Raw genomic sequence first — 27,390 nt, forward strand, 5'->3', positions numbered from 1 at the left:
TTGTTGTACCCGTTAATAGTTGTTCCTGCGGCTGCCGAAAATGTTCGCAACGAAATTAAATTCGTTGAGTACATCAAAATGTTTGTGGTCATAAAACTCGTGGCTGGATTGTGCGCGCAGCGGCAGGTGGCAAAGAATGTGTGCCACCCCCCCCACCCCCAACCCCCACCCCGCACCCCCCACACGCCTACGCCCATGAAAATTTCCCATCTAAAGCAGCCCATCAATATTGGCTATGATGTATGCGAGTGGGAGCTGAGATCCGCACCAGACACACATATATGTGTGTGTGTGTGTGTGCATAATTTGTGCCTTAACATTTATTTATACTTAATAATCGGCGGAGGCGCCCCCCCCCCCCCCGTTGACATGCCGCAACCACCTGGTAATTTTCCCCGATTTAACCAGCATACCTGTTCCACAGAAATTTCGGCTAAATTATTTATAGTATTTTGACCAACAGAGATATTCGTCTGAAATTTGTTTTTTGTTGTGATTTTCTTTTTGTTTTTTTTTTGTTTTTTTTGTTGCCAATTTTTGATTGCGAAGTGGCCAAGACACAAAATGGAAACAAAGCTGACAAGTGGGAAAATTTTGGTGCTTGGCAAAGAGCTCCCCAAAACGCTGGGCGAGGGACATGTCTGTGTGCAATGTTTTCGATGTCACCAAGAACGAAAAGTCCGAAAGTCGCATGTTTCTCTGACAGGCCGTTAATTAATTATTCGTTGGCCCGTGCGCCGATCGCAGTTCCCAGTTCCCAGATCGCAGATCGGTAATCGCATATGACATCTCAAAGAGCAGGAAAAAGCAACAGCAGCAGCAGCAGCACTGCAAAACGTTAATTGGTGCAGGTCTCTGCAAAGTGGCATCCAACAGAGGGGATGATCGGCGGCCGGCAGAGGGGCATGAAACATGTGGCACATGTTGCTATATTCAAATCGAACCGCATTAATTTGGTTTAGACAATTTGAAGATGATTATAGTCGAATTTACGTGTCATTTAATGCTTTATTGGCTGTTTTTAATAATTTAAGCAAATTTCGCTCGTCTGCTGTAACTTTCAGCTACTGCAATTAATACATACATAAACACTTCATGAGCTTAACTAATTCGCAACTGTTGAAAAAGTATCAGCAAATAATGCCCAATCACAATTTTATAGCAAAGCAGTGCATCGTTTACGAATAAGCCACAAAGAGGAATAAGCAATTAAATGCGCTCTCGAGGAAATGAGTGACAGCAATGTGAGTGATAGTCAAACGTTTACGAACTAGACACAAAGAGGAATAAGCAATAAAAATGAGTTATAACAATGTTTGTGATAATCAAAAGTTTACGAACGAGACACAAAGAGGAATATGCAAATATTTGCTCTCTCGAGAAAATGAGTTGTAACAATGTGAGTCATAGTCAAACGTTAAGGAACGAATCATAAAGCGGTATAAGCAATGAAATACTCTCCCGGGCAAATGCGTTACAACAATGATTGTGATAGTCAAACGTTTACGAACAGGACACAAAAAGCACTCAAGAATCAAGTGCTCTCGCCAGAGATTAGGAGCTAAGAGTATAAATGCATTTGTGAATCTGATTCGAATTCGCACCAACAGATCTTAATTTTAGGATTGAAATTCTATTGGATATGATTTATATAATTTATATGTTGTATACTTAATATTCAGCTGTGCTTGGAAATCTTCGTATATGATCTTTTATAAGCCCACATAATCGCATCTCGTTTATAATATTGTTCTATTATGGCAACAAGACAACGTATTTAAATTATTTACCACATGCTGCCTCTCATCAACTCGGCCCCCATAGAATGAGGCATCCAAAAGTGTTCCGAATGCATTCTGTAAACGCAACGCACAATGGACATGAAAATGCTTTTCTGTCTTTTCTTTCTCTTTTTTTTTACGGTTAAGAATCTGCTCAAAATGCTCTCGGCCCGAAGAAAGTTCAAAGTCCTGTTAATGTACACAAAGCAAAGAAATGTTAATGGCTGACGTGGAGGCGGGGGCGCTGACGCTAGAGGAGGAGGAGGAGGAGGCGGCGGCGGCTGGCGACAGCGTTGGCCTCGGTGGCCTTTACCAACGGCCGGTGGCTGCGTGCCACGGGATCGAATGCGCGTTTGGACTATTTATAAACCGCAGCCAGGGCAGGAGAAATGCGCATAGTTTACATTTAAGTTCAAACTTGAAAATAAATGCACACATGCACCGATAAACAAATGTTGGCCCGTGTAGACGGGGCAATGCGGCGCCTGCTGTGCTGGCCGGAGTGTCAATGCCAGGACTTGCCCCCCTTCCCCCCTCTGCTTGCTATGCACACATCGACTTCCTGAATACCCTGCCCCCCTTTCGAGCTGTTTGGCTGCGTTGATCTTTTTGTTTATAGCTCAATCAGCGCTGGACTCATTTGCCGTCGCATTGGGCACATGTTTACGCCACCTAATTATAAACAATATCAGTCCGGGCAACGGGACACAAAGGATCTCAGTGCTGTTTACATGTATGTGGAAGTGAATGTAAATATCCAATCAGTTGGTTCTCTCGCTTCTGGTTTACCTGAGGTTTACTAGAGGCTACAAATTATCAGCCTAACCTAGCCCAATCTAACCTGTATCTAAATGTATCTACCCATCTATATCTATCTGTCTATCTATCTATCTATCTATCTATCTGTCTATCTATATCTAGGTTGGGGATTCGAACCTTCTTGTTCAGTTGACTGCATGACTGGGATTTTATTTACTTGGAAAATTTTGTTTTTCAACACTTTTCCTGAAATTCTACGCAGTTTCTTCCGTCATAACGACGCATTTTGTACACTGCATGACTTGGCTGAAAATAATTGGCCATATTACATATATATATATATTTATACTATCCAAACTGTTTACGCAACTAACTAGAAAGAGAAAGCATTAGCAAATTGTCAACAGCTCTTTGGTTTTTGTGGTTTTTGTTGTTGTTGTTGTTGTTGCAGGGCAGTTGATGGCTGCATCCATCTGCTTGGCCCGATCATTGCCAATGCAAACACATTTCTCACGTAAATGTCAAAATATCAAAGAAATCATAATATTAATTTAACAAGTGCGGTCCAAACTCTCCCTCTCTCTCACTCTCTCGCTCTCTCTCTCTGTCGCTCTCTCACTTTGCGGGTCGTCGAGGCGATAATTTAAAGAAAAAATGTGCTCATGTGCCAACATTCGTCTTTAATATGTATAAGAATAGCCGCGGGGAGGACCAGATGATAGCAGAAGGGTTGCGTATTGGAGCAATTGTGTAATTCATAGACGAGTCCAAATGCTGGGCATGCCCAACAGCCCTATAAAACATAGAGTATATACCCAATTTAGGATAAGGTATAGGTACGAATTATCAATCCAACTATAAATTATGGCACTAAGACTACATCCTGGGACTCGAACCAAAATGTAAACTTTTAAGTATAGTTAAACTACTCGAGTTATTCACTCGAACTATGCGAATCGAACGCGTACTCACCCTAGCAGTAACGAGTGCTGTGGATCAGGAAGCGAATCCGTGTGAGTACCCTCTGCGGGAGGTTAACTGAAGCGTGCTCAAGCGGCGCCGGTCCAATGGGTTGAATATATGTATGTATGTTGCTTGGCTCGCAATGCGAACTGATGATTCAGCCAGAATGTTTGGGTGTCGATGCGAAATCAATAATATATCACCACGCACTACACCCTGCCCCTCCCCCTTTGTGGGTGTTCAGCTTCGCTGTCAGAATATTCTTGCTCGTTGTTGCGTCTGGGCTACACGTATTTCACGAAATTTCATCACAAGCAAGGAACAATAACAAAAGAACTGGGCACCAGATACAGATACAAATACAAATTGAGATACAGCTTCAGATACGAGATACAAGTAATGCACAAGTGTTTTTGGCCCGACTACTGATCCGATCCTCACCAATTGCTATACGGATCACAGGCAGGCGGCAGGCAGGCAATGTTGTTGCACGGTACGCGCACTCTCTCGCTCTCTCGCTCTCTCTTTTTAGTACGAACGCAACGAGATCTCAGAAAGAACTGAACTTTCTTGGCGCTGGCACTTACAGTTTTTACATCGCTGCTGCCGTCGAGGAGGTGACGATGCCGCCGCCGGCGTCGCCGACGTCGCCGACGACAGCCGACAGCCAGCAGCTGTTTGGCCGAGGATCGACCGAATGCTTCGCGGAGAGCGTCGCGGATGCGCGCCCCAATGGAACAAGTGTGTGCGGTTTAAAAATAAGTTGAAAATAATGTTTTTATTCTACACGCTCTCTCGCTCTCTCCAACTTTTGCTCTCGCTCTCTCGCTGCAGCCGCGCACATTTTCCAAAAGGGAGCCAAGCGCGCACACACACACACACACACAGACATTTTCGCCGTGCTGCGGGCAAGGACCACTGCGCAGAATATTTTTCTAACGCAGCGTCAAGTTGGCAGCCAGTGTCAAAAACCTCACAGAGTGCTGCTGCTCCGATCGCCGATGCCCCCATGCCGCAGCAAACCCTAACGAAAGAGAGAGCTAGGCAGAGCGAGAGAGCGAGCGAGAGAGAGAGCGAGAGTGAGAGCAGCAAACGCAGCGCCGCGGTTGGCAGTTTCTACCGTTTCGGATTCGAATTCTGGGGCCGTTGATGGTGACGCAGTCGGGCAATTTGGCATTTTGAAATGGCTTTTTGTACTTTGGCGTGCCCATCCAAAATAGATTTGCTCACCTGCCGTACTCACCCTCAGCCCGCACCCTCCCCCCTCCTCCTTCACGCCACCTTCACGTCTGGCCAATCCCTTTTCAAACGAACGGATTCCACACAGGTGTTGTCGGCAGCTCTCAACATTTGACTAGCTCAAGCGTAATGAACTTAATGTCGCTCTGTCAGGTGTGTTGCCTCGGCAATGGGGCTTCTTCTGAAATATCTTTGGCGGGGAATTGGGCATCGCACTTACGTACGTATTTGCCATATTCTATAATCATACCGCATTCTACTTGATTTATGTCTCTTGTATGCACGTTGTTGTCGCCTTGATTCCGTTCTGGTTCTAAGTGGATTTTGTTGTTGCCCAGAGATTTATGTATATACATAGCTGCCGTTGCAGTTGCACGCATTAAATATAGAAAATATTGAGCGATCGTAAACAATAATTCTTGGTCAATAATAATTTTAACAATAATTAATAACAATTTTGTGCTTCTTTCAATTCTCATTTAAGCATTTAGAGGTTATAAAATCATATACAAAATTTATAGGACATCCTTAGTTCTTATAGCCGACCAATTAGGCTTATAAGGGCAAGGATCTAGAGATCTGCGCGGGACTTATCGATACTTGAATTGTTAAAACTACTCAAACTACTCATATTTATAATCGATATAAGCTAGCGATTCTTACCAACACTACTCTAAATGCATATAACAGTAGTATAACACAGTTTGTGGAGCTTTGCAAATTGTGCAGCACGGCCTATTTTCGCACTTCTGCGAACAACAAAGAAAATGGAATGGATGAAGATAAAGATGTGCGATCCACAGCTGAAGGCGTTGTCTGGTGCGAACATGGAAATGCAATTTGAATGCCATAGGGTCAAGTTGGGCCAGCGCCTGGTCCAAGAAAATGGCGAGACTGGCGACAAAGCGCCTACGCGAGGGCGCAGTGGTTGCTGGGGGCGGAGAAGGAGGAGACTCGAGGAGGCTGTAGATGGACTCTTTGTAGGGGTAAACAACGTGACATGTGCTAAAGACATTCGTGGCAGTCGACTTCGACTTTAATCACGGCAATTAATAAGAGAGAGTAGCGCAACTCTGGCCATGGCCTCGCCTCGCCTCGCCTGGCCTGGCACAAAGGAAGGAAGTGGCAGCCGGAGAGTCCACGATAAGCTAAGCTGCTTCAGCTGTGGCAAGCATCACCCAGAGCGCTGCGATTCTTGAAACCGACGCGACTGGCGGCCATAAATCTATTTTGGTCCTGCTGCTCCAGCAGCCAATCTCCCGCCGCTCTCGCTGCCCAGGGGCAGGGGCCGGGGGCCACACTTGCTGCGCAATTGCAGTTGCGGTTGCCGATGTTGCAGAAGCCGGGACTCTTTATTTTTAACTGGCGCGATGCATATTTGTGCTGGGCTTCGCAACGGTTCTTTGCGTAGGTAAAATGCAGCTGGAGATGCGGCTATAAATTCCGGAGAACAACAGCGCAGCGCCGCTTTTCCAATTATTTACACAGATAAATAAGCGAAATCGCCTTAATGTGAAATTCAACAGGCAGACAATAAAATAAGAACAAGGCGAAAATGAAAAGATATGGTAAGAAAAAGAACCAAAATATTTCGCATTTCGCTTTTGTGTAAATAATTTTATAATCGATTTCAAATTAAAGTCTTTAGCTTGCGGTTCCATAAATTATCCGTTAATCTCTTTCGAATTGCTCGGAGTTCGTTGCGTTCCCACATAAAAATTGCCCCCCCCCCCCCCCCCTTTCCGGCACCAGCCCGCGCCTTGGGTCCAATTGGACCACGTGATGGTCAAATTGATTTTCCTTGTATATAATCTACCTAGATCTTAGATCTTTAGCTACTCGAGTGGTTGCCATTTCGTCACCCAATTCGAGCAGCGCGTCCTGTTTACAGGAGTCGTTTTGTTGTTTAAATTATGGACAATTACTCAAAAGATTGTTTAGATCGGAAGGCAGCGGATTGCTTGGTGTGATCCGTAAAGTGGTCGCCCTCGAGCCAGCACTGGGCCGGATATGCTTGTAATTCCTGCACCGGATCGGAGATGCGTTCGAAGTCGGGGTCGCCTTTCAAAGAGGCGAGGTAGAAAAAAAGAGAACTACACCATAAAGTTCTATTTATAAGGCTGCTGAAAACACGAACGCCAAGTTTTGATTCGGTGGCGGACTTCAATTGGGGGAGTTGTCGAGAGACAAGGGGGCGGCGGAGGTGGAGGCGCAGGGCTCGAGCTCCAAATGTGCGCCGGCTAAATTTGAATTTGAAGTGCAAGTGAAGCGACCAAAGATTCCATAGGTGGCTGCCACTTTGCGCTAGGCGGCAGCCGAGGACGGGTTGCCCCTCTCTTTGGCCTGTGCCGCCGCCACTTGAGTGGGTTGGAGCGGGAGCGGGTGGGAGAGAGAGAGAGAGAGGGGGGAAGATAGCAGATAGCATCTGCATGTGCAACATGCGAGGCAACCTGCAGCCGCATCCAGCAGCATGGCGAAGACACGCATGGAAGGCATGTATGCACACACACACATACATATGTATGTACGATACAACTATACGGCTACCGTGTTAAAATTCAAAGAAACAAAAGCGGAAATGTTGTTGTTTTCTTTATTTTTAACAGCAACAAGGCAACAACTAAAACAAAAACATCATCCTCATCATCATCATCATCATCGCTACTGGATGCTTTTATATGGCAATTGAAATGTTTTGGTCATTGAACTTTTGTCTTTAATTAGATCTATCGGTGGCGACTGTTGTTATAAGTTAATATGTGCGTAATAATATCTTGGCCTACAAGTTATATATTGTAGTTTTTCAATGCTCGGCAATGGCGTTGCCAACCACATGCATTCGAGTTATACTGGCAATCGTATAACAGCCCTGTCCATCAGTTAACAGTGTCAACTGGGCATAACAGTCAGTTAACAATTTGTAACTGCTGTTTTTCAAATCGCTCGTAAGATAACTTCTTGTTCCAGTAAATACAATACTAATCAACATCCGGCTCTATTATGAAATTTTTAAAATTATTATTTATAACATAATAATTAACAGTAAGCCAGAAGATCGTCATTCTGATTCGGGATCCGCGAGCACCTGGCAAGCATAATCGGCACTTCAATTAATTCGGTTTTGATTTTATACAAGAAAATAATACTTTGCCTTCGTCATTCTCATCTTTTTGCTCTGCTTTTGGATCTTCATTTCGTTCTTCCTTTGCCTCTTGTTTTGGCTCATCTTTTGGCTTTTGAATCGGCTCCTCTTCCGGCTTAGGTTTATGCTCCTGTTTAACCTCTTTTATGCCATTAAAAACTTCAAAAGTATATCCCTTCGATATACAGAATGCCAACGCGGTGTTATCAATAATAATCATACCGATATCCGGACAGAAAACTGTGGGCTCATCAGTGTATTCATACCTGTTTCTTGCGGCTACATCTCTAGCTATTTATACATACAATACATCCAATAAAAGGTAAATAAGTATACTGATGACATGTGCATATAACATATCCAATACTTATTTAATTATAAAAATTATTTTTAATTCTATCTTACCCAGATCGATTATATAACCGACGTTCGCTGAACGTAAATTCTTACATCCTATAGCGCACTTATGCTCAATTTCGGGTAATTTGACAAAGTAAATATATGATCTTTCATCGTTCTGATCGTAGTTCATTACGGTAATCATAAGGCTACTAACTTTGATATTAAGGTTTAAGTAGGATAATGTTAATGTAACTAGCATTAAAATGTATTGCTTGATCGATTTTGTCACCAATTTCAAGTCACTGTTTTCATAGCCTGCCGCAGTGCATAAAAATGTACCTGTTTAAATTCAAATTTAACAGCTGTTAGATGGCACCAATTTATCGTGTTGCATAACAGAGCCTTAACAGAGCCATCTAAACTATCGATATTTCTCGCGAATCGACTATGTCTGCACGATATTTCTAGTTATCGCGAAGTTGTCACAACAATGTCATATTCGTGTTAAGCATTAGCAAATTGTGAAATTTACGTGCTTAAAATTGCGAAAAAACCATGAATTCTTATTTGCGGTGTTGAAAGGAACTTGAAAAATTCGTAGCAAACAGTTTGCAAAGTTATTTCACAGTCCTTGCAACATACAAAGACAAATATTAATTGCTTGCAAAAAACATGGCGCCCACTCCGCTGCCACTGGAGCAAATGCCCGGTGCCAATGCGGGCTATCTGCCCGCTGGGCAGGAGGGAGGACCGCGCATCAATACCATGTCCATGTCAGTGCTGATCGATTTTATTATCCAGCGCACCTACCACGAGCTGATGGTCCTGGCTGAACTGTAAGTAGACTAGATCCAGTTGGTGCTGCGACTGACGTTCCCGTTGTTTATCCTACAGATTGCCACGCAAGACGGATATGGAACGCAAGGTGGAAATTTACGCGTATGCGGCGCGCACGCGGCATCTATTCACACGGCTCAACGCTTTGGTCAAGTGGGGCAACTCGGTTTCCAAGGTGGACAAGAGCTCTCAGATTATGAGTTTTCTGGACAAGCAGAACATGCTGTTTGTAGAAACGGCCGATATGCTGGCTCGCATGTCGCGCGAGACGTTAGTTCGGGCACGTTTGCCCAACTTTCACATACCCGCTGCCGTCGAGGTGCTGACCACGGGCACCTACAACCGGCTTCCCACTTGCATTCGGGAGCGTATTGTGCCGCCGGATGCCATTACACCGGCGGAGAAAAAGCAAACACTTTTGCGCCTGAATCAGGTCATACAGCATCGCCTTGTTACTGGGAAATTGCTGCCGCAAATGCGAGAATTTCGCATACGCAACGGACGTGTCACGTTCGAGGTGAAGCACGAGTTCAGTGTGGCCCTCACCGTCATGGGCGACAGTCCGAATGTGCCCTGGCGCCTGCTGGACATCGATGTGCTGGTTGAGGACAAGGAGACGGGCGGTAAGAGACTACTAACCAACTTTATTTTCCCAACTATACCAAAGTTTTTCTCTGTTCCTATTTCGATAGACGGAAAGTCGTTGGTGCATCCGCTGCAGGTCAACTACATACACCAACTGATACAGGCACGTCTCGTGGAGAATCCCAACGCCTTGAGTGAGGTGTACAATTGCCTTCATTATTTCTGCCAGTCGCTGCAGCTAGAGGTGCTCTATACGCAGACGCTCCGCCTGAATTACGAGCGCCTCGACGACAACAATATCACTGTGGAGGAGTATGTGCCTGGCGTTAAGCTCACGGTGTCCTATTGGCGCGATCTCAAGTCGGAGCTGGGCTACCGCCTTACGGTTCAATCGGATCCCAGCGAAATCGGTCGGCCGCTGGTCGTTGTTCATGTACCCTCACTGGGCGCCAAGGAGTCCGCCGAGGTGGCTGATCGTGCCGTGCGCTCCGAGCATCTGTCCATGGAGCGCTTGATTGTGCACACCGTTTACATACGTTCCGTGGCTCGTTTGAGTGATCTTAAGCTCGAGTTTCAGGCCTTCCTCAAGGACGTTGACTGTGAGTGTAAATATTTATTCAGTTATTTTTGCCTATTTTTATTTGGGTATTCTTTAATGCAGCTACTGATATTTTTCCCTTCTTTTCAGTTAATCTGCAAGGGACGCCGGCTATTCTGACGGTGCCCGTGCTGTCACCCTGCTTGCGCGCGGAACAAATTCACATAACCATAGACACGCACACCGGCATGTTCCGTTGCCATGTGCCCAAGCACTTAGATTGTCCCATTACGGAAGAGATGCAGGACTGTTTAAATACGGATCGGAGCAAGCTGCCAGCATTGCTATCGGAGCTGCGCTATTGGATCACTCATCGGCGCTGCGAAAAAACGCTACAACATCTGCCCGCTACGGCCACAGAAACGTTGCCCTTTCTCACGCTGCCCGAGCAGGAGCTGCTGCAGCCGGGCCGTCACAAGATCTATGTAAAGCTGCATCGCCACCCTAACATTATTCTGGTAAGTAAATATAAAATCTATGCAAACAGCTCAAGTAAAGCCCTTATTTTACTTCCAGGTGGTTCAATTGAAGGAGAAGCCTGCTATGCCCAACGAGATGGAGTATACGTTTCATTTGGGCTTTGTCGTCTTTCAAAAGGACGAAAACGATATTGTGGATGACTCTGCTAAGCAACTGGTCTCCATTGTGGCTCAACCGCCATCAGAGATTCCCAAATTGTACACAAAACTGATGCGTCTCATCGAGTTTGACACATTTGTGGCCACCCATGGACCCGGCACAGAGGTCGATGGTGAGTTTTATTTGATCCTACTAGCATACAGTTAATAATCTTCATACACTTCCAGCTGAGGTATCACCGCATAAGCGTAAATCAAATGGCGACATTCTGGCACCGCCCGCCAAGCAGCAGAAGACCATTTTTCCGGCATATTTCATACCGGAGCTGGCGCATGTCGTAGCCATGTGTGATGAGAAGATACCGTTCCTCAATCTGGCACAGACGCTCTCCAAGCACCGCATACCGCATAGCGGCCTGCAAGTGGAGGCGAATGCCACCTCGCTGGTGTTAAAGATTCTGGCGCTGCCCCAGCCAGGCATCAACAACCAGGGAACGACAACAACTGGCGAGCAGAAGCCAACGCCAGCGCCAAGCACATCGTCTGCGTTTCCCAAGATCGAGCCGCATGTCTGGGACGATCTAATGCGACGCGTTCTGTCCATTTCGGTGCGCTCTCAGACCAATAAGAATAGTCAGGTGCGCATCTGGGTGGTAGAATTTGTATTCTATAGCACACCGCTGCAGAGTACCCATCAGAAGGAACTGGGCAGTCGTCGCACCATCAACCTAACCTACGAGCAGGCCAATCATGATTTTTCCAAAACGGTCGACGATTTGCTTAACGACTGGTCCAAGATAGTGTACCTATATACGCTGGTTTATGATTTTGCCGAGCAGCTGCGCAACAGTTAGTACCGCCAATTCTTGAGCTTAGCTATATTTATTTATATAATTTCTTATACAGAGCGACTCAGCCTGGGAGATATGCTGGTGGTCAAATCCTATACGTATGCCAACTTGCTGCTGGGCTATGGACCCAAGAAGGAAGTCACCTGCAATATCTACTGGTCCGTGCAGTCGCACGGCTTTCGCCTGACCTTTGTGGGCGGCATCTCAGCGGTCAACGCGCACTCCATGATGCGTGATCAGCTGGCGCAGCATCTGAATCAACAACACAGTCTCACGACCATCGCTCACATACTGCATGAGACCTATAATCCCATGAGCTCCATAGCCAAGCTGCCTGTTTTGCCACTGCTGGGCATACCGGTGAGCATTAAAGCAATATTTTCTATGTTTAAAAATATATATAACTCTTGTTGTATTTACAGCGGCCGCAGGTGCCCGTGCTGTCGTTCTGCATGCTGCCACAGTCGCCCTGCCTGATGCGTCTGACCTACCAGGCGGTGTATTGCTTGGAGTTGCGTTTCCGCGCCAACCGGCTTGTCTCCATACGCGATGGCGCCAGCAGCCGTTTTGAGCGCAACGTCATCGAGGAGTTTACGCCCATTCAGGGCCTCAAGGCATTCTTGTCCAAATATGTGGATGAGTCTGCCGTTTACAGAGGTCGTGCGCCGCACGACGATGACAATCCGCTGTCGCCGATGGGCCTGGAGGATAACTTTGGCGGTCCGAGCAGTGTGACTGGTGTGAGCGCGGGTGGTTCTTCGCCATTTTTGAGCGCCGGCATGCGTGGTCCGCAGTCCCCACGGGATAGTGGTCTTCGCTTTCCCGCACCCCATACGCCGCCCTCCAGCTCAAATCCGCACACACCGGCCAGTCCGCATCCCAGCGCTGGCGGAGGCGGCGGCGGTGGGGCTCAGAGTCATGCCAATTTTAATTTGACATCGCCACCAGCACCGCATATGCCGCATCCGTCACCTGGCGGACTGATGCCCTCATCGCCGCTGAATCCTCAGCCCAGTCCACACATGGTGCACAGTCCGGGACCCAATACGCTGTACATGCAAAGCCACCAGGATTCGCCTTTTACAGCCATGTCGCCGGCAAACAACAATTGGCCAGGATCGCCCAGCATGCCGCGCCCTTCACCCCGGCCCGGACAGAGTCCAGAGCACAAGAGCACAGGTGGCGGCGGCCCAGGTGTCGGCGCTGCCGATCGAAACGTCACTCGTGGCACACTCAACCGGCCCTGGGCTGGCGCTGTGCCCACGCTGCTAACGCATGAGGCACTCGAGACGCTGTGCCGTCCCAGTCCGCACCCCAACAAAGACATCAATGTGGCCGACATGAGTCCACTCGAACGCTTTTTGGGCTGTGTTTATATGCGCCGTCAGCTGCATCGCAACATCCAGAGCGAGGAGACATTAACGGCGCTCAACTCCACGGAACCGGGCGTGGTGCTCTTCAAGGTGGATGGTCTGCAGTGCCAGGTGATGCTCAACCAGCTGCACATGCAGTCGCTGCATCTGAAGGTTACCCAGTTGCCGCCCATGCCCGACAAGCCCACTTTCCAGCTGAGTCCCGATGATCTGCTCGTAATCGAGCAATACTTCGACACCCGGGTCGCTGCCCCGCCCTATCGTCCGAATGCGCTGCACAGCATTTGCCGATTGTTGAACCTGCCCGGTCATGTGCTCAAGGATTTCGTGCAGATCATGCGATTGGAGATGAAGCCCGAGCTCGGCGGCGATCAGCTCAAGTGGACAGTGCAGATGTGCATGCGCATGTCGCCCTCGGCGATGCCCATTGTGCCCATTGGCAGTGCCTGTGTGGTGCTGGGCCGCATGAAGATTCTGTTCTTCTTGCACATCACACGCATACCGTACAACGGCAAGGACTGGAAGGACAGTCCGTCCCTGGTGCTGCCCATTGTCCACGACATTGCCACAAATCTCACCCAGGTGGCCGAGCGGCGGGAGCAGGTGCAATCGCCCACAATGTCTGCTGCCAGCGCGCTGCTGCGTCGCTTTGCGGACTTCGGGGTGCAGCAGAATCAGTGCTCGCTCTTTCCGGCCGTCACAGAGCTGCTGACCAATCTGCAGATCACCACGGATCTGCCGCCGCCGCCGCCAAATCAGCCCATCGGGCCGCCTGTAGGTGTTGGTGTTGGAGTGGGCGTGGGTGTGGGCGTTGGTGTTGTGGGCTCTAGCCCGAATACGATGATGCCCATGCAGCAGCTGCAGCCGCAGGTCGGACATGGGCCGCAGCTTGGCCCGAATCCTGGCGGTCCTCAGTGATGAAGGCGCAAGCGCCGCGCCTCCTCGCAGCAGCCATGAGGCGGCATCCTGGCGCAATTGCGACCAACCCACTGAGCACACACAGACATACACAAATTCCCAATTATCATCCAATTATTTATTGATTAATACGAGACAAATTTCAACATTCACTTGCGATAACATGCGACGAGAGTCAAAATCAAGATCAAGGTATATATCCAGAATAAACAATACAATACACAATTATTGTAAAAAAAGATCCACTAAGTACATATGTAATAAATCACTAACTAACTGTAATGCTAACTACTCTAATCGTAAGAGCTGTTTTCTATAGGTTTTCCTTCTTTTCTTCTTTGTAGCTACATCGTTTATCACATGTGCCAGCTGTCTGGAGCTGTCGAGCGTTTCTGTGACTCTGCTTGCTCCGAGGTTAGTAAATATGGTTGCTTTTGGTTGTAGTTAATATACCCTTGCTGTGATATAGCATAAGCACTTAAAAAACAACACAAATCCACGTGGATAGGTGGAAAATGTGTGGAATTTGGAAAATAATTTGCATTCATATAATCTAAATTTTAATCCGATTAATTTTAAGCTAAGAGTCAATATGGTATATTGACAAATCAATATGCTTGAAAAGAATTCACGGCAGCGAGCGGAAAATAGGCGAAAAACGAATAGTTAAATTTTAAAAAACACGCAATGCCAAAAGCAAAATGTTAGCTATGATAAGATTTAGAACGAGTTCGTATAGCTTCATAGTATACACTAAAACCAGCCGAGCTCGTTTCACAATTTGTGCGCAAGGGTATAAAAGATTCGGCCATGCCGAATTAAATTACTCTTCAAACTGTTTTCGTTTTTGGCTTGATTGCTGCTGCACCTGCGCTCCAGCTGTTGCGTCTCACTGCTGTGCCACGATCTGAGTGTTGTCCAGTTGGGTGGTCAGCTCGGTGATGCCCTCCTCCTCGTCGGAGATGAGATCGACCCAGTAGCGGAGTCGCTTGCTGCGCATGTAGCTAGCCGAGTTGTCAAAGACAACGGTGTCTGTTAGGTAAGATGAGCAAGAAGTTAAAGTAGTCCGGAAGCAGGCAATGTGTCTACACTTACATGTGGTATTGGGTCGCGTGGAGATGAAGCCCGCCTCGTCCATTTCGTTGGAGTAGACGGTGCCGAGGGGCACTTCGCTGCGCTTCTCGCCCGTCTGCTCGTCCACGCTGTAAATGCCGAACTTGATGTCGTAGTCGTGGGTGCGGAAATTCCACGAGAGCAGCTGCTGCTCCAGTTGGCCATTCACCTTGAAGTTCAGCTTCAGCTTGTCGCCCTTCGGCACCTGGGCCTCGGTGAAGTTCTTGTCGCTCTGCTGGCTGCTCTGATCGATGTACAGCTCCTCGGGCAATTTGCCGCCCCAGATCATCAGGGATTTGCACTGCGGATCACCGAGCTTGTCAACGAGCTGACCACCCCAGCATTTGGGAAACTTCTGGGGATCAACGTGCGAGAAGAGCTGCTGCTGCCACTTGTCCGATCCGGATTTGTAAATGTGAATCTTGCTGGTCGTGTTCTCGTCCAGAAACTTCTTCACTATGTTAAAGGCCACCGAGAACAGCTTCGGTGCATTGATGATGTAGCAGCTCTTGAGCAGCTCCGGAAAGTTGGCCTCGTATTGCTTCACCGACGAGATGACACATTCGGCCGCTGGACGCCAGGCGAACTGCTTCAGGTTCATTCCCTCACAGTCAAAGAAGACGACCAGCTGACGCGCCTTCCAGCCGTGCTGCAGGCTCTGCTCGTAGGCGATCTTCATGAAGCGCTCCAGCAGCAGCACCAGATACTTTTGGAACTCGAAACGTGTGACGCAGTGCATCATGCCCCACATGTCAAAGTTATAGAACGGACAAACGATCACTGCGAGAAATGCTAGAGTGAGTTCCAGCTTTATATTAAGGAGAGTTTTTGTCACATACCTGGCGAACCTTCCTTGTCGTAGCCCATGATGCCATAGGGCAGATATTCGCGCAATGCCTGCGGTGCATCCCACTTCTCAATATTGTCCACATTCCACATGGCGCGCGTCTTGAGGCACTGTGCAAAGATAATGAAACATTAAAGATTCTGGATCAGATATATATTTGAGTCGGACTTACGGCCTTAAGCATTTTCTCTGCCGCATCCATGTTCCATTTGCGAGCTGTAGAAAGAGAGAAAGGGAGAGGGAGAGAGAGAGAGAGAGAGTTAACTGATGGTTCCTTGGTTCGACAACTTCACCTACCTCGCAGCCAGCGTAGCAGAAAGTAATCATCGTGTGTCTCGTTCAGCTCGGCGCTCATCACCTTGCGGAACTGCAATTGGAATAAATCAATTGATATGCTCAGAAAAGTATTTCTAATCCCCAACAACCTTGAATTGAGCTATTTCTGTTCATACTCTTTTAATCGCTCTATAAAACCCTAATCTTGGCCGTTAGCTAAACCGTTAATCATGTGATTCAAAGTCAATTGATCGACAATCGCAGTCTTAACTTTATTTCGCTTGTGGCCTGAAAAGTCGTTAGCCTTAATAACTGTGAATTTAGACTTGCATCATTGCCAATTTGCTAATACCCTATGCTTAAGCAGCGCGGGGTGTACCCAATTGCTGCATGCTAATTTAAATGAACTGTATTTTTCACGCGTAGGGTATATATGAATATCTAAACGGCGTATACCAGTTTGAATACCCTGCGTGCTATAAGGCATGGGGCATGCTGTGCGGCTTAAGTAAAATGTTGACCATAATATATAATTTTATGTATGATTTGAGTAGATGAGAACTATAATTGCAACTTGAGCCTTTTTATCAGTCTAATAATTATTAAATTCTTCTTTTAGGAATCTCAGGAAATTTTGTGTGGAAATGTTCTATATGGAATATATATTTGGAAGTCCCTGACACAATTAGTCTTGCTTAAATATATAAGGAAAATCGCTCTAAAAATTGGCCAAGGTAAGATACCTTATTTTAAAGCAAATGTGCTGTGAAAATGTTTTTTTTAGTTTTTTTTTTTTCTGAATAGTTAAAAATATTTCCGAATAGTTGAAAATATTTTGAAATAGTTGAAAATGTTTCTAAATTGTTGGAGTAATTTTCGTGCTTATACTTAGATAAGTCTTTTTCCCTAGTATGGGCTCCCTTTTGAAATTAACGTCTCTCTCTACGCACATAAACTTTTTACAGGGCATTTTCAAGTCGCCCAACTGCTTTCATCACACTTGCCAAACAGCTTCTAGTCAAGGTTTTGAATTCTTGCTTTAAAACTGTGACTCAGCAAATTGATTATTTTTGATTCAAGTTCAATCGAATTAACAGCAGAGCAGAGAATTTAACTGCATTTTGATGAAATTGTGGAATTGTGAACTGAAAACGATCCGCTAAATCGTGTAGATTCTTTTGCTTAGTGTTAAATTTATGAGTTATTGGATTAATGCAATTGCACAATATTTTAATGTCAATATATTTAACATGACGTTTCGTGTTTTGACTGTTTAATTGAGCGCCAAACGAGCCGCCAAAAGTGTGGGGCTTATTAACCACAGAGCTAGGCAAATACGCGACAATCACTTGGCTTAAAACCGCTTGGCTTGGCTAAGTTTAGTTCAGGCCACACTTGAAATTCAATAACGAGGCCAGCTGCCAGTTTCGAGTTGTTTTTTGTATTTTTATTTTTTCAGTTTCGGGCCTGAACTGCAGGCCAAGCTGCTTCTTTTTGTTGAGACGTGGTCATTTGGCTTTTCATTAGTTGGCGGGGAGGGTTGGTTGGGGCACTTGGCGGGGCTTTCATTAGCGCTGAGCATTTTTGGTTAACTTCCTCATAACTCAGTCGCCTTGCAGCTGCCTACTGTGTTCTTTTGTTCTTTTGTTTTTCTAAGCGACTTGACCAAGTTTTTAAACAGTCAGCAGCCAAAAAAAGAGGTAGTTGTAAAAAGAGGAAGGCTAAGAAAACATTTTGCTATTGCCTGCTAATACCACCAAAAATGTACGACTTAATTGGAATGGAATTGAATGGGATATTATTACTCATATATTAATTTCCCATGGGGAAAGTAACAATTACTCATTCAACCACATTCCAATTCGATAAACAAAGTATTTTCATTCCACGCAGTCATAAGATTGGGAAAGAAGTGTTTAAAAAGACTGCATTATTTTGATTAGCAAATGGAAGTGACCCTCTTTTAGGCTAAACATTATTAAAAGCATATAATTTATATATAAACTTAAGCTTTGGACTGACAAAATGATATATTTGCATGTCAGCCTTGAACTATAAACATTTTAAAACGTTCGTCTTTTATTTATTGCCATAAACTTTTTTTTTATTGTCCATGAGATTCGCAGCAATTGCCAATTATTTTCCAGCTGTTACGGGGTATCCTTCAGTCATTCTAACTGTCAATTCCCCAATAGTGTTGTCTAGATATGCAAATTTGGCCAGAGTGAAGCCCTTGACTGCTGGCCTTTTGCCCACTCGTTAGCTCCTTGGTATTAATCAAATATTGAAAGTATTCGCTTGACTATCTTACTCATTGGGTCTTTCCATGCCAAGAAACCAGTTGTTGAAAGCAAAGACAAGAGTAGAAAGCGTCAGACTAGAAGATACCCTGTAACCTGCGCCCTATTGCCTATTTGAATACTGAAATACACTTGACATATGTAAGCTAAGCGATGTCCTATAAGGCACATTTATTGTCTTCCAGCTTTATTTTCCCTGAGATGGGTTCAAAATGTTGAGAGCCAGTAATCGATATTTATTGATTTTAGAGAAATGGTGGAGTCATCTTGGAAAGTAAATAAATGTGCATGGAAATCGTTGATTAAATTAAATCAACTAAAAATCAATTATCCAGAACTTCTACTCCAAAATAGGCTTACATAGTCTCAAATAACCTTCTTTAATGTATCGATCGACTCATCTGTGGCTTCTGTTCATTCACATATATTCTTTATATGGTCGGAGATGCCTTCCTCTGCCTGTTACATACATTTGCACATATCCAATATACCCGCTTTTACACATTTATAATTGGTTCAGGGTGTACGCAAAACAGAACTCATTAGCATTTTGTAAGCACCTACCAGAACATATGTATATATATATATACATATATATCATATATGTGCATTGTTTTCGAATTGTTCGGTTAATCTTACTTCGCACTTGGTCAAAGGTTCGATGTGACAGATCACATTTTGCGATTAGTTAATGTCAGTTGTAATTGCGTTTGCCGTGCCATGAAGTGACATTTATAATTGTAGCACTTCATGCGCATTATGACTGAAGGGAGGGGTTACAGCTTTGGTGGGGAGGGAGGGGGTGTCACAGTCAATCCCAGAAAACATCTGCTCAGAATTTAGCCAAGGCAACAAGTGGCTTAGTGGGTTACGATTTGAACTTTAACCGGTTCGTTTTCCGTTACTTTTTTTGTTTATTTGGACAAATTTTGTGGGTCGTTGGCTTCGCTTAGTAATATGGGCGTGGCGTGGGCTGGCTCTATGCAGATATGCTGGCCTAGACAGCGTTTTTTTTTGAGCCGAGAACAACAACGTCAACAAAGCGCAACAGCTGCTGCAGCGAGTGCATTGGCCAGAACAAGTTGTTGTTTGTCATTTGCCCAGACGCCGCACAGTGTGGCAGCTGCATGCAAAACCGTGGACACTGTTTATTATTGCCAAGCTGGCACGCTCCATCGATTAGCTGGCGACAAATCGAACTCTTTTGAGCGCATTTCAAAATGCGCAATTTATCATATGCTTGGTTTTTTCTTTATCGCAAGGCCAAAGAAACCCGAGGAAGACGTTTGTTATGATAATGTGTGTGTATTTGTATTTAGTTATTTCGTAATGCAGTTTAAAACGGTAAAACCTGTTTGTTTAATAATAATTCCAACTCTTAATCAGAAGCTGTTTAACAAATAAGCATTTATTATGCATATTAGCAAAGTGTACGCCCACGCAGAGCGTTACTTTTGCACCAATGTGCAAGCGTGTAATAGATATTTCAAGAGAGAGCGAGAGTGAAAGAGAGTGAATCTTAAGCATTAGCCGCTAGGAGGCGCCTCTCTCTCTCGCGTTCTCTTTTAATTAACATCCGCAGCTCTCACCTGTTCCAATGTTTTGCGCTGCTCCGCGCTGATTTCGGGCAGTGGACCAGACATTATGTATTTAATTTATTTAAACAAAATTGTTAAAATGTTGCCAATTCGGTTTTTTATGCACACACACGAACACACAAAAACACCAATTTCTTTCTTTTTCGGTTATTGTGTTGTTGGGTTCACACGCAAAAAATGTGATGATGCTTCGGTTTTTTCGCTTTTTTTGGCTTTGACTTTGGCGTTTTGTTGGCTTAAAAATAATAACAATAAAAACTTTCTACGCTTGCGTAGCTCTTGTTGTTGTCGATCTGGCCAGTTGCATATTTTGAACGCAATTATTTTGTATTTTGTTATTTAACTTTAGCCTCAACACAGGCTGACCCTCATCTGAGCCGGTTAATAACAATAATTACAAAAGGCAACAGTTGCACGCACTAAACACAAGATGGCGCCAATTTGACTGTGAACGTTTGTCTTTTGTTTTTGTGTAATGAATATATGTTTGTGTTACACTGATAAACAGCCGCCGGAACTGAAGCGAACGGAACTTAATAACTCCCCCAATGCGTTGTGTTTGGCGAGCGACGACAAACTGAGCCGAAATTTGACGCAGCTTTGCTACTTAAAATGCTCGCATTGCCGCTCTCTTAGCGGCGAATCAGCGCCTGTTGAGCCAAAAGAGAGACGTCGGAGTTCTTTCGCACTCAGTTGTTGCTCTCTCTCGCTCTCATTCTCTCTCGCGAGTGCGCTGTTGAAGTGCAAATTGTCTGTTTTGAATATCAATTTAAATAATATATAAGGCTTGCTCTAAAGTGGGGTATAACTATTTTATCTGGAAACATGCCACATTACTGTACTCATTCTCTCTGCCCCCTTTCCGTTGCATTTATTCGCTCGTATAAAGTACTTTTGGCTTTTTATCAGCGAAGATTGCAGTTTATTGGCATTGTTATGGAAATATTTCTACCTATACGCGGTCAAGTGAGCTACTTTATTTTCGGTCATTGGTATTTGTTTTTTGCGCGTCGAGTGCGTTGGCTGTATACCAGCAAACATTTGCTTAACCGATAAGATAAGCAATAAAAGTCCATTTGAACTCCAGTCAGCAGTTCGTCATGACCGATTAGTGCAGTTTATGCTATCTCAATCAGCTGTTTGAGCAACTGCAAAGAAAACAGAGTATCTAAGAATTTTGTTGTTTCGGAAATAAAATTGTGTCTCCTTCGAAAAGTTCTAGCAGCATAAGGATTTCGAAAACGAACACCAGAAAGCGCTAAATTAATGCGTGGCGCTAAGTATGCAATATTTTTTTTGTTATAAATGAACAATAGATGGCGATCTGACTTAGAATCTGCATTGAAGAAAGTGTTTCATGTAATGAACAACAGATGCCGCTGGTTTAGGGTGAGTCGCGCGAAATAGAAATTTTTTAAAAGAAAGGGTCAACAATTTAATAAAATTACATTAAATTGAAATGTGTCTTAGAATATAATACTATATTGTGCATTGCCATATTTCGTAATGGGTATTTAATCTTCAACGCAAAGAAAAAACCGTTTTCTTTCGATTTTTTGTTATTTATTATCTTGTGTTATGCAATGCACAGAAACCGGCCGAATAAATCTTAAAGTGTACACAAAGTGTGCTTATTTTTAGTTGAACCTAACTACTTGTTATTCTTCATGACTGATTAATTTGTTTGTGGCCTCAATATATCCTGTGGCTACTGAAACGATCGGCTGCCCAAAATAGCGCAATTCATAGTATTTTAATAATCATAAATAGGTGTGCGAATATTTATTTGCCATTTTCTGGCATTGATTTGTGTTTTCGCCATGGGAAATGATTTGATTTGCCGAACAACAGCCTCCAGTCAGCTGACGGGGCCACCCTCATAGCTGGTGCCCTCTGGCTGCCTCCTATCCCAACTTACCTGCTGCATATGGAATCGTTTATTCGCACTTGGGCAGAGAATTTACTACTTTGCGTCACAGAAATGCCAAAACTTAATAATTCAAAAGTACATATTGAATAATAGGTTTATAAAAACAAACAATGCTCTCCTCGGACAGAGATGCCAACACATGATAGGCGTAAAATTTTATGAAATTGTTGAAATCCTCAACCGGCCATTAGCGAGATTGCAAATTTGAATGCCTGCTGCCAGAGACGTAGGACAGAGTAGACCATAGCATAGAGCAGCTTCTGCGGATTACTAGATTAAACATAATCGAAAATTCTATTTGAGATTTACATAGCAATAATAATGTACATACATATTTCAACACAATGTTGTTATTCGCAAGGCATCAATGAAATCCATAACAAAAACATTCGAAAACCCAACGAAAGGCGGAGGGTGGGGCCGGAGAGAGGTGCAGAGGTGCGAACGCGCATATCAACACCTGCAGCACATAGAAATCTCTAGAGCATGCTACCCGACCTATATGCTATAATGCCAAATTAAGAATTCCAATTTCTTGATAACTTTCAAGCACTTTCGGTACATGAGCCTCTTAACCTGGCCTATTGATTGCCATGCATCAAACAGCCATCGCACACGTTGATTTAGATTTGTTGAGGGCGGGGTCGGAGGGCGCTGAGAATTTATCTATGCTCAGTTTTATTTTCTTTGGGTAGTTTGTAGCGCGTGGGTGCGCAGCAAAAACAAGGCGCAATTCACGATAAATACTTGCAAATAAATAAGCTGCCAGACAAGGTACAATAAAGTTGCCCATTTGCCCACAGGGCCACGCCTCCAACAACCCCCACGCTGACGTTGCTCTGCCAAGTCAATCAACCAGCGATTCCAGTTGCCAGTTGCCAGATACTTTTAGCGTTTTGCACTTGAAATTGCAAAAAAAAAAGCAGATTGAAATTTGTCGACCACCCGCAGGCACACGTTCGAACCGCGGCGCCACCCTCCTGGCCAGGTATGATCTGGCTAAGGATCTACGTCATGGGCCGCTCGATGATGCAGTTCCCGTTCATATTCAAGTCATAAACGCTGCAAAACGCGCAAAAAGTTTGTGTAAATAAAGCGGCGCCTCCCGCCTTGTGCCTCATGACGTGCCACATAGACTGCCCCACGTGACGTCACGGCCAAGGCATCATAGCCCGGCCAGGTGCGCCCCCTTCTAGCCCCATTCTCCTGTGCCATTCTTCTTCATCAACTTTCGTTTATTTGCATCCAGAAAACTTTTACGGAAAACCTATGAGAAACTGTTTCTATTTTTGGGCGATTGCACGAGTCGATTTCCAATCGGAGGCAACATAAACAAACACAGACACGAACTGAATTAAACAGCAACAGAATCGAATTTTAGACTTAATAATATGCTATTGTTGTGACTATGACGAGGGTCCTACAATTGGCCATCAGGTGTACTTCCCTCTGGCATCGGGGGGTCGTGCGTTCAGCTGGGTTGTTCCCATGCTTCCGAATGCCTTGAATATTAATCAATAATGTTAAATTATGTGCAATTAGTTGTTAAAGGCGAATAACTCAGTGAGTCGCACTTCTCGCGAAACATCTTTTCCCGAACGATCTTTCATTTGCACTGTGCTCTCTTTTATTTTCTTAGAATTCAAGTCTTGGTTTTCGACATCTTGGAAAAATGATTTTGGCGAAATATTTTCGTTTTCCTGTTTAAACTTGAAATTCTTCAGCCGATCCACAATTAACGGGTGCAGAAGACATGAAATTGGCCAAAATTAAACAACGGCTATTTATTATATGAGTATATTATTTACCATGCCAAGCAACGTGGTTTTCATTCAATTACTCAATATTTAATCCTATAGTTCTATAGTTGAACAAAATAGTTCCCCAATTTTAGCTATTCGTCTTGCTTTTAAAATCGCTAAGACAGCAAATTGTTCGAGTTGTCAGAAATGTTTTACTTATTCCCTTAGCTCTGCTTTTTTGTTTAATATATTTTCAAATTATTATTGTTAACTCTCCTCTCTCTCTCTCTCTCTTTGTTAATATTAATTTGCCTAATTATTTTTCAAATCAGCAAGTGTCTTGATTATAGATTTTCATTTGTTGAAATTTCTATGACTAGAGCTTATAAATGGTTGGTTTGGAACTGACTAATTGTTTCTTTAGAAACTATGTGTAATATTAGTGCGGTATTGCTAAGATATTGACTTTGTCTTGGAAGCATAATGGTTTTTCTTTTCGCTCAGTTTAATTAGAATATCTAAAAAAAAACTAAAAAGCTTTCTGTACACAAATTTCCCTGTATGCTAGATATACGATATAGTGTTGCGATCTGGCGGTCTGACGGATTTATGTTTATATAATATGCTACATCAAGATAGTCCCTAGACTGATAATTAATTAATATAAACAATGCCCTTATTTCTTTAAAATACTTGGTACGAATATGCTATTGAGACTTTTCTTCTGTTAAAAGTTAAGTTTGATTATGTTGCACAAACAATTCAGATAAAATTGAAAATGAATATTGTCTTGAGTTAGAAAATGTTCCTTTGGACACTTTGGACTCGAGCTGACAACAATAAATAAGTTCAGGAATGAGTCACCCTTGTCAGAGCTGAGCCTGCTGCATTGCAACCTATTCAGAAATTCCTTTGCCTGCACGTTTCCAAAGAAAGTCAACGTTTCTCTAAGCCAAATATGTAGACACGCTTTTGTGCCGCGACACAGGAGCAGCACGTGTCCTTGCATGTTAGTCTGGGATATAAACTTGGAACTCTCCATTCCTATTCCTCTTCCCCCTGGAACCCAACACAGTTCCCATTACTTTGCTGAATTCCCCTTCAAGTTGCAACCTCATGATGTGCGTGCAGTTGCGCCTAATCCGCGTTTTAGTCGCCGGCGTTCGTCGTTTATCCTGGCCTGGCCTGGACACAGAGCCGGGGCCAAAGCCAGACCAGACACAGGCGGAAACTGTTGCTCTTTCTCTCCCTGTTTTTGGGTCCTGTTGGTCATGATGCGGCGTATTAATGTTTCCTGCTTGGTTTTTGCTTTGACAAACAAATTAATAAGCAAACGAGGGCTGAACTAGGCGGGCCTGGTCTGGGCTGGGCTGGGCTGGTCTGATCCGATCTGGTATGTTACCCCCGACGCAATGCTGTTTGCCTGGTCATAATACGCGTAATTTTCCCTTTTGTAAGCAAATGGCTGGCAAACTGATGCCCGGCCAGAGGCGGGCAGCACGACCGAGCAGCACCCTAACCAGAGAGCGACCGATGCGGGTTCGGTTGGTTTGTCCTTGATGCCAATGCTCGACATAATGACTTTTGATTACAGCGCCATTAAGCGCGACCCAAGGATGTGGTAGCTCCTTGTACATCTGTTTGATTTTGGCTTTGTGTGCTCGGCTGGGCAGGGATTACGCCTGCTCGCTAGAGTTGTGCTTACTAGTGCCACGTTTACTGAACCAGTTAAGTAGTTCAATTTGTGACTGAACGAACTCAACTTCTGAGCTGTAAATCGCTGTGTCGTTCATATGAGCCGAACTCGAAGGATGACAGCAACTCAACGACCAATGGACTTTTGAACTACTAACAAATGATGGGATTCATGAACTGCCAAAGGATGATGGGACTCGCAAATTACTGAAAAAAAGAAAGAGACTTGTGAACTGCTGACAGATTAAGGGACCCATGAACTACTGAACTAAGGGACTCGTGAGCTGCTAAAGAATGATGGAAGTCATGAACTGGTAAAGGATAATCGGACTCGTCAACTGCTAAACAAACTAAGATACTTATGAACTAATAATGGAACTCATGAACTGCTCTCGGATGATGGATCTTGTCAACTATTGACAAGCTATGAGATTAGCTCGATTACCGACATATTGGGAGACTCATGGACTACAGATAGATTGTGGAACTCGCGAACTACTGGCAGATAATGGAAATCGTGAACTAATAAACGAATTAAGAAACTTATGAACTTGTGGCAGATTAAGAGACTCGTGTACTGCTAAATGGGACTCGTCAACTTCTATATGATGAACTGTTACGTGAAGTTCTTAACGACTAAGGGACTTTTAAACTTCTAACAAATGATGATCCCATTATGAACTGCTTCAGGATGATGGGACTCGTAAACTACTGACAGCTTGTGGGATTCGAAAACTTCTTTAGGATAATGGGACTCGTGAACTGCTGAACGACTAAGGCTCTCATGAACTACAGACAGATTATGGGACTCATGGATAATGTGGCTCAAATGAACAACAGAACAATTATGGGATTCATGAACTGCTGGCATATGATAGAAGTCGGAAAATACTGAATTGCAAGCAGCAATGTAGTTCGTTTGTTCGGCTCATTCGTTCAATTGAACCAATTGTGAACAATTTGGGACAACTCTGTTGGTCTGCGCTCTGCGTGGTCGCCGCTGGATGTCGCCGGTTCGTAAATATTACCCACTGTGCATGGGATAAGCCGCATTAGACGCAATCCAATTCAATCCATTCAAAATGGCAAATTGCTTCGACTCGCACAACACACACACACGCACACACTCACACACACGTACACACGCACACACGTACACACAGGCAAATGAATTAATGCGTATAGTTCAATTACCGTAATGTCAGGCCCGCCCCCATAGCCCCGCCCCGCCTTAAATGCTTGCCCCTTGCGTTTAACTGAATTGCGTTTTAAGTGTCCTTCAGCAACGATTTTCTTACTCCAATTTTTGTTCTTTCTTTATTCTTCTGCTGCGTCGCAGTTCATTTTCCACGAATTGTTTATTGACATTCTGTGGCGCATTTTGCGTGCAGCAATTGATTGCCTTGTCATATGGTGCATGCTGCCATGGAGGCGACTCCAGCACAGTCAGGAGTCACTTGCTCGTTGCCCGTTGCCCGTTGCTCCATAAATTAAGCAATTTCCTTCTTCTTCTTTCTCTTCAATAAACTGCACACGTTGCGCATACGCCACGTAGTGCTGCGCATTGCCAGAGTGATGTGGGCATCGCTTGTCTTGGCCATCAATTTGGCTCGCTGACTGCCTGGCTGACTGCGACTGGCTGGTGTCTTCAGCTGTTGCCCCGACACCAGGTGCTGGCCACGTCACCTGCTGTCGGCTGCCAAGCCCATCAACATGAACATCAATTTCAAAGTGCATTCGCCATGTTGCACAGGTCGCGACCACTTGGCACACTTACTCAGCTCGCTGTGTGTGTAGGTGTGTGCGGGTGTGTGTGGGTGTGTGTGTGTGTGTTGGGGGTGGGTCTGGGGCTTACCTTTGACGGGCGACCTTTTGCCATCCACGCTCGCATAATTCCTCACGGTCTTCGGGCTTCCACTTGGA

At 44.7% G+C, this 27,390-nt stretch overlaps 2 protein-coding genes and 1 long non-coding RNA gene across 6 annotated transcripts in view; 1 reads left to right on the forward strand and 2 right to left on the reverse strand.

Annotated features, from left to right (window-relative positions):
• Positions 1 to 7,427: 7,427 nt before the first annotated feature.
• Positions 7,428 to 8,533, reverse strand: LOC135433849 (uncharacterized). 3 transcript variants are annotated; one of them, XR_010437151.1, is made up of 3 exons: positions 8,290 to 8,505; positions 7,894 to 8,175; positions 7,428 to 7,827 (listed from the first exon to the last, which is right to left on the reverse strand). It is a non-coding gene; the product is annotated as an uncharacterized LOC135433849 (long non-coding RNA). The 3 variants fall into 3 exon arrangements; XR_010437152.1 differs by having other exon boundaries at positions 7,889 to 8,175; XR_010437150.1 differs by having other exon boundaries at positions 7,428 to 8,175; positions 8,290 to 8,533.
• Positions 8,534 to 8,708: 175 nt separating this feature from the next.
• The window catches only part of MED14 (mediator complex subunit 14), a 28,053-nt gene continuing 9,371 nt past the window's right edge, over positions 8,709 to 27,390 (forward strand). The window contains exons 1-10 of one of the 2 annotated variants that reach the window (XR_010437149.1): positions 8,709 to 9,062; positions 9,121 to 9,686; positions 9,756 to 10,247; positions 10,337 to 10,704; positions 10,763 to 10,997; positions 11,053 to 11,673; positions 11,731 to 12,035; positions 12,098 to 14,158; positions 14,311 to 14,380; positions 16,822 to 16,936. Coding sequence is in view for 1 of the 2 variants with exons in the window: in XM_064690115.1 (XP_064546185.1) it covers positions 8,899 to 9,062; positions 9,121 to 9,686; positions 9,756 to 10,247; positions 10,337 to 10,704; positions 10,763 to 10,997; positions 11,053 to 11,673; positions 11,731 to 12,035; positions 12,098 to 13,966 (4,620 nt within the window). In the remaining variant the exon portion in view is untranslated. Of the gene's footprint in view, positions 9,063 to 9,120; positions 9,687 to 9,755; positions 10,248 to 10,336; positions 10,705 to 10,762; positions 10,998 to 11,052; positions 11,674 to 11,730; positions 12,036 to 12,097; positions 14,255 to 14,310; positions 14,381 to 16,821; positions 16,937 to 27,390 lie in introns of those variants that run through there. The other variant, XM_064690115.1, reaches the window with a different exon arrangement.
• Positions 14,063 to 20,672, reverse strand: LOC135433848 (SEC14-like protein 2). Its single transcript, XM_064690116.1, has 6 exons — positions 20,092 to 20,672; positions 16,224 to 16,293; positions 16,099 to 16,142; positions 15,919 to 16,036; positions 15,062 to 15,859; positions 14,063 to 14,998 (listed from the first exon to the last, which is right to left on the reverse strand). The coding sequence occupies exons 1-6, from the start codon at positions 20,143 to 20,145 to the stop codon at positions 14,856 to 14,858; spliced, it is 1,227 nt and encodes a 408-aa protein (XP_064546186.1). The 5' UTR covers positions 20,146 to 20,672; the 3' UTR covers positions 14,063 to 14,855.

The sequence above is a fragment of the Drosophila montana genome, unplaced genomic scaffold, assembly GCF_035044405.1.
Source record: "Drosophila montana isolate Dmon_TW-CO22-7 unplaced genomic scaffold, ASM3504440v1 contig_3240_1, whole genome shotgun sequence".
Taxonomy (NCBI): Eukaryota; Metazoa; Arthropoda; class Insecta; order Diptera; family Drosophilidae; genus Drosophila; species Drosophila montana.